The 13,910-nt window shown below is 33.2% G+C and overlaps 1 protein-coding gene across 2 annotated transcripts in view; it reads right to left on the reverse strand.

Annotated features, from left to right (window-relative positions):
* The window catches only part of Hbs1l (HBS1 like translational GTPase), an 87,285-nt gene that overhangs the window by 25,521 nt on the left and 47,854 nt on the right, over positions 1–13,910 (reverse strand). For both annotated transcript variants that reach the window (XM_046449901.2, XM_046449916.2), the window contains 4 exons: positions 9,962–10,070; positions 4,482–4,744; positions 3,881–4,046; positions 1,144–1,261 (listed from right to left, as the gene is read on the reverse strand). In XM_046449901.2, coding sequence (XP_046305857.1) covers positions 1,144–1,261; positions 3,881–4,046; positions 4,482–4,744; positions 9,962–10,070 — 656 coding nt within the window. The remainder of the gene's footprint in view (positions 1–1,143; positions 1,262–3,880; positions 4,047–4,481; positions 4,745–9,961; positions 10,071–13,910) is intronic.

Genomic DNA, 13,910 nt, shown 5'->3' on the forward strand with positions numbered 1-13,910 from the left:
AGGTTGGTAATGCTTATAAGCATTTCCTTTCTATAAATGGAATCTTGAGTCGACTGCTTGAATTCATACTTCTTTCAATGTTACACAAATTCTGAACTCTTCATATTTTCTGATAATAATCCATTATAAAAGAAATTAATGCCCTATTGTTTAAATTACTTAAAATAATATATCTTTGACATTTTTTTCAGTATACTTATTAAGAATAAGTGTAATAATTACAATTGGTTTCCAATCCTTATAGAAAGTAAATAAAATCTGAATTGCACTCAGTACAGGAGATAAATAGTTCCAGTGGTCACAACTGTCACACACCTGTATGACAGCTATCCATGTATTTGGGACGTTTCTGATGTTTGCCAGTCTGGTGGGAAATGGTGCTTTGTAGATTTCTAATTTGCACTTTCACATTTATGAATGAATACACTCTTTAAAAATAAATAATATAAATTTTCTACAAATAAGGTAAATAAACCACTGAGTCGTAAACCCCAAGCTTCATTATTTCTGCATAAATTAGCTCCTTAAAGATACAGGACTTGAATACAGAGTAATAAAGCAGATCTTAAAATAGTCATTCTATCGTATCAATAAATGAAATGGTTTTATAAAGTTCACATAAAGAGATTTTGAAAAAACCATTCCTCAATTTTTTCAAAGTTAATTTTTTTTTTTTTAGTTGTAGTTGGATACAATACCTTTATTTTATTTATTTTTATGTGGTGCTGAGGATCAAACCCAGGGCCTTGCACGTGCTAGGCGAACGCTCCACCGCTGAGCCAAAACCCCAGCCCCCAAAGTTAAAATTTTTATTTTAAAATACTTTAAAAGTTAAAATCCTAGAATCGTAAACCGAGCATCAAGAAAGTTATGTATAAGCAGGGTATGGTGGCATGTGCCAGTAATCCCAGCAACTTGGGAAGTGAGGCAGAAGGATCAGGAGTTGAAAGCCAACCTCAGCAATGTAGTGAAGTCCTAAGCAATTTAGTAAGACCCGGTTTCTACATAAAATATTTTCCAAGGGCTGAGGATATGGCTCGGTGGTTAAATGCCCCTTGGTTCAATCCCCTGTACCCGCTCCCCAACCAAAAAAAAATTAAGTTTAATCAGTATACTATATAGAATTAACAAAATATCTGGTACCTGGGCTGCTCCTGTAATCATATTTGGAATGAAATCCTTATGGCCTGGAGCATCCATTAATGTAATAACTTTGGTTGTAGTTTCAAATTTTGTCATACCAACATCCATTGTTACTCCCCTTAAACAAAACAAAAAGATTAGAATGTACTATTATAAATAATCAGTGATATGGGTTAAATTATTTATCAATAGGCTAAATAATCTAAATGTTTAATGAAAGAAAGTTTATTAAACAGACCACAGAATTATACCCATATGGCTTTAAAATAAGGTGGTGAATGCAGCAAGAGTTCAATCAAAATGATAGGTTTTCCCCATTTCCTTAATTTTTTTATGACAAACAGTATAAATTATGAACAAAGAAAACTACACTAGGTCATTTCTAGATGGGAGAAATATATATACTAAGCATGAGAGAAGATAAAATGAAAAGCCATTATCAAGAGGTAGTGTTCCTTGTGTTCTGTTATACTTCACTAATTATAAACAAAAATTTATAAAACTTTCATTTGAAAAGTTGATCAATATGTTACATATTTAGAAAATGGGAAATGTTAAAGGATATGACCAACTTTTTGAGAATTTAGAGAGATAAACAGAAATTGGCTTCATTTCTCATTTCATGCTTCTTGGAGACCAATACAGTGGCCTTTTCAGCCACAAAAATGAGAATTCAGATTAAAAAGCATATGGAAAATCTACAAGGGCACTAAGTCATTCTAAAGCTCCAGGATTTAGAAAGGGAAATCATGTATACAATAAGTAAGGTCTGCCCCAGGATCACTGAAAATACCAAACAATAGCATTCCTTTTTACTAACAAAAGAATCCAAATAATTATAATAAACAACAGGTTCATCCTGGCAGTAAGGTAACTGTGGGTCTCCGTGGTCAAGCCCTTTGGTTTAATTTGAAACCAAAAGCCATTTGAGTTTGCCAAAGTGATACATAATTCTCTTCAATATCTTCAAATCATCTAGGAACCATAGGCACCTTCAGAATAAGTCATGAACCATCACCAACTATCCGACTTCCTCCCTAGACTATTTGACCTAAGTGTACTCTTCTGGCCCGGCTCTGGTCTGAATTTGTAACCTTGAGAATATGAAAATGTCACTCAGCTCAATAATTTCTGTTCTTCCACATCTGAGAACAGAAGATACAAATATTTAACATGATTGGGTAAGCAACATAGTATGTTTTTAAAATGCTATTAAGAACAGATAGGGAGTGAGTTAAAACTTCTAACATGTACCTGAAAGCTTCTGCTTCCAGAACGAAAAAATATTCTAAAAATTATACCATGCTGAGCAATAGAGAACTAGCAGTAGCAAAACTATGACAGCTGAGTAGAAAACATAGTATTCAAAAAAACTAAAATTATTAATCACTATAGGCAGAGAGTAGATTATTAGCTCACTGCCAGCTCAACTTACATATTAAGTAAATTTAACAAGTCATTCTAATTTCAGTTATAGTGTTCTCAATTTCTCTTGCTATTTAACTAGATGGCATGAAGGAAACTAAAAGGCTCATGCTTTAATAATCTCCTTATTAAACAGGAAGAAATTATTTAGGCTTCTAGTATCTTCCTAAAATTGGCAACTGCATAGTATACTACTTTTCTTTCTAGGGTGAAAAACAGGTTTGTGATACTATACTAAGTTTAAAAGATACCTATATGGAAAAAAAGATCACTATGATATAAGTTTCTATTTATCAGAGAGCTAAGAAATACTGTGGGCTACTTTATTGAGAACTGCCTACTACAATGTAGACTAAGACCTCAAAAAAATAAACATACACATAAAAGAAGTATGAAAACTTAGATATGTTCTCTAATCATATTCACATTGGGGAACATAATTCAATCCCTATGCTAATTTAGGACTTTCACAGGACTTCACAGGTTATTAGTCATTATCTTAACATAGTTGGTATATGTGCTATTTCGTTTAACTATTAATGTGTCCTTTGGGTCCCCATCCCTAATAGCCCTAATATGATTTATATGGCCACTCTAAAAAGACTTCAGAAGAAATACAATCCTGGGGCTGGGGTTGTGGCTCAGCAGTAGAGCATTTGCCTCACAAATGTGAGGTACTGAGTTCGATCCTCAGCACCACATAAAAATTAAAAAATACATATATTAAAAAAAATACAGTTCTTTTGCCGGAAGTATGTGTCCATAATATCCTTCTAGAATCCCTCCAAAATTAGCATTAAGCACCAAAACAAAGACATAAGGAACAGCTGGCTAGATTGTATCTGTATGGTATGATATGGTTTAATTGTGTCATTCTTCACTGTTTCATAAAAACGCAGTATACAAAGTATAAAATTAATTTAGTCTGGTATTTTCAATTCATTGGTCATTCTGAATCTAGACAGAGAATTTACTGCAGTTAATCCTTCCTTTTTAACCTGATGTAAGATTACAATTCTCATTCATAACTTTAATTCAATTTGATATATACTTGGAGAAATGACAATTGAAACCTCTCCTATAGAAAAATTAGCTTCGATTATCTGTCTCTTCTTTCTATCTTAATTTGTTTTTGATAAACATTCTTTTAATCTGTTCTTGTAGAATTCAAAAAGGGAAAAAAGTAATTATGGTGAATTATAAAAATATTACCCTGATCATTAAAACAATTTCATGGTATATTTAATATATTTAAAACATATAACACACTTAAAAGATTATCATTTCAAACTGTAAATTTTAAAATGACTACCTTTCCCTTTCTTCACCAGTCTCATCCAAGACCCATGCATATGCAAAGGAAGCCTTGCCAGCCTTTTTAGATTCTTGTTCATATTTATGCATAGTTCTTTTGTTTACATTACCCAGAAGATAAAGCATATGGCCCATCAGGGTACTTTTCCCAGCATCAACATGACCTAAGGGAAATTGATTCAGGATTAATACTTCATACATTTCCAGATGTTGTTCACATTGAGGCATTGTATGGATGTGTGATTCAACAGTTCAGGTCAGTGTTTAGAGTTATAAATACCAATTTTTATCAAATGACAGTTAAAACATCTAAAGAGAGGGGGGCACATCTGTTCAGAGAGGTGGGTAGAATTTCCCTGATTTTGGGAAATACATGCCATTTTCAAAATATTCACAAAATGAAAATGCCACAAACCAAATCTAATGATTGGTAACTTGGCATTATTTCACCCAGGGTAACCAGAAAGCATTATGATGCAATGCCCCTTTACATCATGTCCATTATACCCAGAGAGACATTCAGAGTTTCCCTGCTGTCTCTAGACCACAGTCAGGCTAAGACAGAGCTGACTGACAATCCAGAGGAACAGAGGGCATACCAATGACCACCAGGTTGAGGAGCTGCTTCCCGCCTTGCCGTTTCTCCAGTTCAGCTTTCACATCTATTTGCTGTCTCAGCTTGCCAGCCTTTTTCATTGGTGTTGGTGTCAAACTCTGTTCTTCCGAGGCTTGAATGTTGTGAGGTGGAAGAGATGATTTACAAATGGTGTCAAGAATGTCAGAAGAAGCAATGCTGGTATCTTCACCAGGAGGTACTTTTTGAGGTGTCTGGAAACTATGACCATTTTCTTCAGATGTTACTCTACAGAAAGCAGACAGGAAAGAAGTGTTTGAAACCAATCTGACTGATGTCCTATAGTGTCATAAGGAGAGCAAAGATGCCTCTTCAAAATTCTTTATATTCCAGACCAAAAATGATCCCTTTTAAGTGGCTACTGTCTGTTAAGGTGGAAAGGAAAAGTAGTCAGACCCAAACCACATAAATATAGACTCCCAGGAGAAAAGGGCTACCAAAAATTAGATAAGAAAAATGTATACTATAAAGTAACTGAAATTCAAAGTCCAAACCCATAGCTTTTGCCATATAATAAAGCCTGTCAAAACAGATGATAAAAAGGAGATATTTTATAAAAAATAGCACCAAATATGATAATGGAGATAATCTAGTATTAAAAAATCATTTTTAGACTAACTCATCCTTTCAATAGGACTATGATCTTTTCTGCTCAAACACTAAGCTTAAGAGATATTGATAAAAGTCCTACTGTTTCTTAAAATTTGTCAGAAGAGCTTAAATTCATTTGTTCAACAAGCACTAGATTTATTAAGATCTACAACATAGAATACGTACTGACATTGTGAAGAAAAAATGATACAGAAATGAAATAATTATTCATGGTTCAAAAAAGCTTACACTCTAATAAGGGACTCAAATATATAAAGTAGAAACAAGATCCCTAACTTAATTTATCCTCTCCTTTACAATGACAATGCCTCCAAAAGTAAACACTGCCCTCACTGCTTCATTCACTCTGTGATTCTGACTATTCCCTGCAAAAGTTAACACTAGCACTTCATCCCATGCATGCCCATAAAGAATACAACCTCATTAATCAGATTACACTATGCCTTGAGCTTCCTTTAACAACTAGGATAAATAGAATGAGGTCTAAGAGCAGGTTAAATTGCAAGTTAATAAAAATGAAGCAAAGTATATATCCAACTCAAATGGAGCTGACCAAAACTGCAGTAAAATGGAAATGTGTAAAAGTAAATCTATTTCCTTCTTGCCCACTGTTAACAAACAGATGACTTTTACCTTCTCAGGACAGTTTTAATAGGCTCAATATTAACCCTTCATCTTATTCCTCAGGAAAAGAGACATATTAATTAAATTTGCAACTTCACACACAAAAAAAACCTTGTTGTAATCCCAGCTCCTGGAGAAGCTAAGACCTGAGTAACTTACGTAGACCCTGCCTCATCAGGAAAAAAAAAAAAAAAAATGGGGCAGGTAGTACTGGCTTCGATTTCCAGTACTACAAACAAACAAACAAACAAAAACCTCATATCCATTCTCACTTTGTTTTTCAAATTTCTTCTAATAGTTAAGTGTTCATTTTTTTAGCACTACTCGGACAGATGAGTTCCATCTTGAACTATAAGGAAAAAATTAGTATGTGAAAGCTGTCTCCAACACTTTTAAATCAAACTTAAAGGTAATAAAAAATAATTTACAATGTTGGGGGGCTAGGGAAAAGTAGAGGTACTTTGCATTAGGCAGAGGGGGGTGAAGGGAGGAAAGGGGGTATGGTGATAAAGAAGATAGAATGAATCAGACATTATTCCCCTATGTACATTTATGATTACATGACTGATATGACTGTACATCGTGTACAACCAGAAGAATGAGAAGTTGTATTCCATTTATGTATAATGTGTCAAAATGCATTCTACTGTCATGTACAGGTAATTAGAACAAATAAGAAAATATATACACAAAATACAATAAAAGTATTCTACTGCAATGACTAGTCATAGGCTCTGGTTCTGAATAGACCAGAATAGGGAGAAATCTCAATCTCTGGCTTCAAATCTTTCTGTTCTTAGCTTCAGAATCTTTTCTTGAGAAGAAAGCTTATGATAAATCCATATGAAAAAACAGATAACTGTAGACAGCTATGGCTGACAGAGTGGGCAGGTCCCTGAAGTTTAACATACCCACCAAGTTCTAGGAAACCCTTAGAGGGGCTACTTGAGTAGGAAGATATTCACAAAACGCAGGGCTGACAAGACTCTTTCATTTACAATTCAGTAACAGGAAAGGGTTACTTTTCTCTCACTTTCAATAATATTCCCTTTCTCAAGTTGCAAATTAATTCATTAAAATTATATAGTATTAGAAGAAAGTAACCAAAGCAATTGAAAAGCATCCTCAGGTAAGTCTGCACTTAATAAAAACTTCCACATATTACAACAAAAATCAATGTTTTAAGATTTGAAAAACCTCCAAGGTAGGTCTAAAAATGACTATTCTAGATTCAGTCCTATAATTACTAACTGATGTGAATGAAAGAATAAGTTGGTCAAATTTTTTTCAGGTGCTTTCTGATATAATTTTGTAACCTTATCTAATATCATAAAATGACTAATTTTTTTCTCCAACACTATCTTTCCAAAAATGGGATTATTAATAACATGAATTTAGAGGCTAATAATTTAAATTTAAGAGGTTAAGTGTAGAGTATTTGTTCTACACAACGTTCTAACCATTTTTACTTGCATATATTTACTTACATATATTTTGTTAATACAAATTCTACATTCTCTTAAGTGTTCTTTGTTTTATTTTAGAAAGTTTTGGTTTCCAAGCAAACTTAACATATTATCTATGAATGTGATTTTTTGATAGACTTATTTTTTAGATTTTAAAACTAAATTTGAGCCAGGTATGGTGGCACATGTCTATACTCCCCGTAACTAGGGAGGCTAAGACAGGAGGATCACTGTTCAAGGCTACCATCTGCAACCTAGTGAGGCTCTAGGCAACTTTAGCAAGCCCCTGTCTCAAAATCAAAAATTATTAAAAAAAAAAAAAATTGGAGGTGTGGCTCATTGATTAAGCACCGCAAGTTCAAACCCCAGTAACAAAAAAGGAAAACAAAAACACAAACCTAAATTTGAGAAATTATGCATATTGTATACCTTATTTAATCCAAAGATTTATTTGCAATTTCAAAAAAGTGACAAAAAGGCTGAACTCAAGTTAAGTAACATACATGTTCTACATTTTTCACATTCCATTTCTGAGTAAAGAAATACTATTCTGTACTATACATTACTTGCTATCTAATAAGTCAGACTGTCAAAATAACTTCAATAAATTATCTCTATTTTTAAAGTATATTTTAGTCAACTTTCTCTCAGAATTGATCTCGTCAATAATACACACTGTGTGACATGCATTATTAGCCCAAAAGCTTAAATAAGAATCAAACTCATAGTTTTACAATGGATATTTTAACCTTAAAACTATGTACGTATTTACAGTAAACTGCATATTAAATTATCATTTCAACTAATTTAAACATTTAGCAATCATTTGTACAGGCACTTTCAAAGGCTTTGATTACCATATCCAGACACAATACTAAGCCTACGAAACTTGAATATCTGCTGTTATATTGAGGAAAAGACTGACTTTTTAAGCTATTGATTTGTATAGATACAAAAGTGCTTGGTCTGACAAAATTATTAAAACAAAAACATTTGAAAGGCTTTTTAGTTCTCAAAATATTAACTATCCAATACTTTTTAAAAACACCATTGGGAATCAAACTATAATGTTGAAACCTCAACTAAAACTGTTTTGTTATGCTTCTAATGTGCTTTCTTAGACTAAATCAGACAATCTTAAGTACTCATTCCTATTATAAATCTCAAAAATTTCTATGAAAGTATAATTTGGTTGGCCTTAAGTATTATTAAGCATTTCTGAGTACTTCAATCTGTAATAAGTCACATTCTGATGACTTCTCTCATAGGCCACATCAAAGTTACCTCATGGGCTGGTATTTTTTTTTTTTTTTTACCTTTACAGTACTTCCAAACTTACTTTTATAATCATATATATAAAGTTCAAATGTGTAAACTATTTCTTTGCATCAAAATATCTATATTCTTGATCATTTATTATTTATTACCCATTATTTTTATCCTTATTCAGAGAACTATGCATTTACTTTTAATATAATTCTATAACAACATTTACTTCATATTGCTTTTAAGACTTCTGAAACCTACATTAAGACTATAAAATCCTTAGGAAAGGTACTGTATAATTGTTTTCCTTTATTTCTCTTTTGTCAATGGAAATACACAATAGGATTAAATGGCACTTAAAACATTTAGTACATAAAGAGTATTTATGTGAACTTAACCCTAATTAAGAGAGAAGAAAGATACTCCTTAAGCTTTTGCAATTGAACCACAACTCAAAATTATTTTAACTGGTTAAGCTTACTCAAAATAAAAATCAACTTTGCTTTCATACAATCATTGAACTAATATATAGTGAATGCTTACTATATTGTAGATCCTGAGACCTTTCCCACCCTGAAGTTTAAACCAAATGAATAAAATCTTCCTTTTATAATAAAGTACAAAATTTGAAATAGGTGATCATTAAGATTCTGCACAACACATGACACTCTTATTAATTTATACAAGAGAACATTATAATAGAGAAAAGACCAGGCTACTGAGCTTCTTTTTCTTGAAATTACCAAAAAAAAAAAAAAAACTCAGTTATTTATATTTGGTAACACTGAGTTTTCTTTTTTTGAGAAGCAAAATACATAAATTTGTAAGTAAAAGTATACCTTTTGGAATGATTGAAAAATTCAAAAAATTTAAGAGGTTCAACGTTACTGTTTATAAACAGTGCATCTGAGACTCAAGCAATTACTTTCATTGTCTATAAAGACTTCTGGAAGAATTCTAGAAAGATGATTTTTTAAAAAAGAACAGCTGCTATTAATTTATGATTTCATATCACTTTTCAATAGATATTTAAAATTCTAGGTATGTTTCATTTTATGTACTTTCTACAATGATACATTTTATTCAATAAGAGAATCTAAAAGAGCTCAAAGATAATATTTATTAGAATTTTAATTAGTGATTCTATGATTGACTGACTCATGTAACTCCTAAGCCCTGATTACCTACGCCACCTAATGGTATAAAAAATTCCCTACCTCAACATGCTAGCTTTCACAAAATCATTATAAATTATTTATGTGAGGAAATTAACAGTGAGATGCAGTAATACACCCAAGCAAGGCTATAGAATTCAAGTCTAATCTTTCATCCCCATCTCTTTGAACTATGTTATAATGAGGACAATGGGATACTTCAATGCCAATGTTATATAAAATTGAAAGACATTCTCTTTCTAATAGACTAATAGGACACAATATTGATTTCAAAAAACAGGGAGAAAGACTTAAAATCTTACCCAGGTACTTCAAATCCCATAGTTTGCTTCTTTCCAGATACAGTCATTTTAGTAACTTTTGGCACAATTTCAGATTCACTTCGAGATGACTGAGATCCTATTGATTTTCCTAATTAAACAGTAAAATATAAAAGGCTAATTAAAGTTAATTTCTAGAAACATATTATGTTATATAAATTATAGACTACGATAATTTTCACAGAAATTTGTGTCTTTATAAATACTTAGCTTTTCTTTAAAAAAAATAAATTTTTGGTGAGAAAATTCTGTCACCCCATTCTGGGAAATTCCCCATTGTCAGGACTCTCCTTTGCTTAACCTCTACCAAATCTCTTCCTAATTTTGAACTGACTATTAAGTTTCAGTATTAACAGGTCACAACGTGGTTTCTGCACTGAGCCTTATTCTGACATTATACCTAGACCATCTAACTCCTTCTTCTACTACACACTTTCAAAACACTAAAATTGTTTCCTCAGTTAGCAGATGGCTCAATTATTTTTAATACTGTGAGATTTACAAACTGATGAACAAGCTGAGAGTCTGCTGAATTTTGTTAGAACACTACATGTATTTTCTTATATACACTAGATTTAGTAAGATATCTGGAAACTACAAATATGAGGAAGAGATTGATCTTAAAAAACTGAATCAACATGAAAGAAATGAGCTAGATCAAATGAGCTAGATCAAATATATATATCTGCTCCTTATATAATACATTGAATTTTTTTAAAAAACATATATTCATAATTTCCAAAAAGAGTACTATCAGGACTGAATACACATAAACCTGTGAAGAATACATTGCTACATCACTAAATATACAGAAACTACTTAATTCACAAAGATAATGTCCAGAATTCACTCAAAATGTTTACTGTTTGCCTCCTACATGCTAAGCACTATGCTGGAAATACAATGGTAAACAAGAGCAGATACAATGCTTGTGCTCAGAGAACTTACAGTATAGTGAGGAAAAATATTAGGTAGTTCAAAAAAAGCAAAATTAAAATTGTTACTAGTTTCATAAAGAATTCATATATAGTGCCGGGCACAGTGGCATATACCTGAAATCCCAGCAGCTCAGGAAGAGAGCAGGAGAATCGCAAGTTTAAAGCCAACATCAGCAACTTAGTGAGGCCCTAAGCAACTCAGCAAGACCCTGTCTCTAAATTAAACTGTTTTTTAAAAAGTGCGGGAATGTGACTCAATGGTTAAGTGAGTTCATTCCTTGCTATCAAAAAAAATAATAATAATTCATATATAGTGCCCTAAGATTTGATGATAGGGCACATGAATTAATGAGCTTCTCTTGGAAAGTGAGAAAGGTAAGTTGTAAAAAAGAAATTAACTGGCATACAAAGGAAGACCATATCAAATAGAGTAGCTTTTGTATTACAATGGCCCTGTTATAGGAGAAAGGTACTTCAGAGTGAGTGAAAGCAGAAGGGGAGCTAAGTGAAGCTGAAGAGGTGGGCAAGCCACGCAGGCCTTTTAGGCCACACCAAAGATCCTAATCTTTGTTCTATAGAAATGAATATTACCAAAATGAGATAAGCATTTGTTGGAAGGGGAAAGAGAAAGAAGACAAAGTGGAAGGACAACCAGTTTGGGCAGAGGAAAATCATAAGATTAGGATGTTCTGAGATTTAAAAAAAAGGGAATATCAAGTAGGCAGTTCAACATATTGATCACACTCAAAGAAGAGGTCTGAACTAGAGTGTATACTGGTGATTCATTAACACCTAATTGGTAGTTGACAACACAGACAATCACCAAAGGAGAGAGCAGTTAAAAAAAAAAAAAAAGTGGTCCTAGGAGGATGATAGCTACAGCAAGGTAAAGGAGAACCAGCAAAGGGTGATACCAGTGAAGCTAAGGAAAGAGAGTGTTTGATGGAGTTGGCATCACCAGGATCTGACGGTGCTGGCCAGTTAGTCAACTGAGAACGGAAAACATTTACTGGTGAAATGATCACTTTAGATAAAGGTCACTGGTTGAATTAGCAAGAATCATTTGAAGCAAGTAAGGGAAAGTAAACACCAGAATGGGTTAAAAAAAAAGAAGGAAGGTGAGAAAACAAAAGCAGAAGTACATACCCACTACCTCTCATTGCTAACACCAAAATCCACAAGCAATGAAAAATTGTTTTTTAATTACTTTTAATAACTAAAATGAGACTATTTATCCACAATCCTTATTTATCCCACTTAAAGTGAAAAGCCCAACATTCCAGAGAAGAAATAGCAAGTGTTTGATTCCAGGGTGCTGCTTTACAACCCACTGGAGCTATTAACACCACACATGGTACATACATGGTATAATGCTTTTCTAAATCCAAAAAAATTCGTAAATCCGAATTAAATCTGGCCCAAAGAGATTTGGGCAAGGGACTGTATATGTGTAAAAATGATTCTTTCAAAGATGTTTGGTTGGAAAGGGAGAAATGGAGGAGAATGATAGAAGAGAGATGTGGAATCAGTTCATGAAAAAGATAAAACTGAAAGGGATCAGATGAATACATGAAGAAGAGATTGCCAATATTTATTTTTTTAAAATTTTGATTGTTATATATGACAACAGAATGCACTACAATTCATATTACACATGTAGAGCACAATTTTTCATATCTCTGGTTGTACAACAATATTTTAATTTTTGAGAGGATAGAGTCTAAGGCGCAGGTAGAAACTGAACTAAGATTGGAAAAAGGCCCTTTTTATTGCAAAAGAAGGTAGATTTGTTTGTTTAGGAACCGGGAGAAGAAAATTCCCAATGGAGTGCTTCTATTTTCTCTTTAACATAGCAGCTAGTTACCTGCAGGGACTGAGGCTGGATGAGAAAAATAGAACAATCTGGAAAGTGAATAAGATTTTCAATAACTGTTGCTCAAAGAATAGGTTGAACATAAAATTTAGGGCAAGTGTTCAATAGTACTAAAGCCCATTAAACTACTAAAATAATGAATTTAGGGTAGAATAACCCACCTTTCTGCATGACTTTCTCTAGCAACGGTCAGCCATTCAGGAAAAGGCATTAACTGTTGCATATAGGGTTAAGGTTCTAACCGATAGGTGCCAGCCAGGAGAAAGCAACAAAGTCACTGAAGATACCAACACCCAAATAGAATGATATTAAAATTATTAAAGACCATGAAATCTAAGACAGGTAAATTAAATGATAAAGGGAAACTACTGATATAGTAGATAAAGTAGAAAGGTCAACAATGAAGAAAAGGTCATGGTATGAGAAGTACAGTTTTGAAGCACAAGAAATTACAGTGAATTGCTGATGAGAAGTGAAGGTCACTGGAAATGGAGCTGTCAAGGAACAAGCATTTGTTTCAGATGGACTTGGTGCTTTCCATTTAGATGCTCTCAAGTAAGCTATGACCATGAAGAGCTGAGGGTGGAGAAGAAAACTTGTACACCGCCAGCAGCTAAAGTCTGAAGGATAAGGAAAAGGAGTCGTGAGGTTATTCAGTAGATGACTGCAGGAGAACTAAAAAAACACTGATTCAGGCAAAAGACCTGAACCTCAACGGAGCAGGGATTAAGGGAAGAAAAACAGATGAATAATGATGTTGGAAGGGCAGGAAAAAGAATTAAGTTGATCTCCCGGGGGTTTGAGAAGATACAAATGAAATAAAACAAGTAGTAAACACTAGGAAAAAAGATTGAGAATTATAAAGCAGTTGGCCTTTCAAGAAAAGGCAGTTCCCAGAGTTAAAATAAGGTGAAGGAGTAAATGGATAAGGAAGGAGGATACTTAGGACATGATAACAATGGTATGGTGGTGTGAGGTATGTGTGTGGTGTATGGGTGAGTGTGTTGGTGTGCAGACAAGGAGAAAGGAAATTCCCAATTGAGTAAAACAAGGGAAGGAGGCATGGTGGATTTTGGCCTGTTACAAGAACAGGAAAAAATAAGAGACTCAACCAAGGCTC

Source organism: Marmota monax, unplaced genomic scaffold, assembly GCF_021218885.2.
Source record: "Marmota monax isolate L192 unplaced genomic scaffold, Marmota_monax_Labrador192_F-V1.1 WCK01_AAM20220418_F8-fsc00030, whole genome shotgun sequence".
Taxonomy (NCBI): Eukaryota; Metazoa; Chordata; class Mammalia; order Rodentia; family Sciuridae; genus Marmota; species Marmota monax.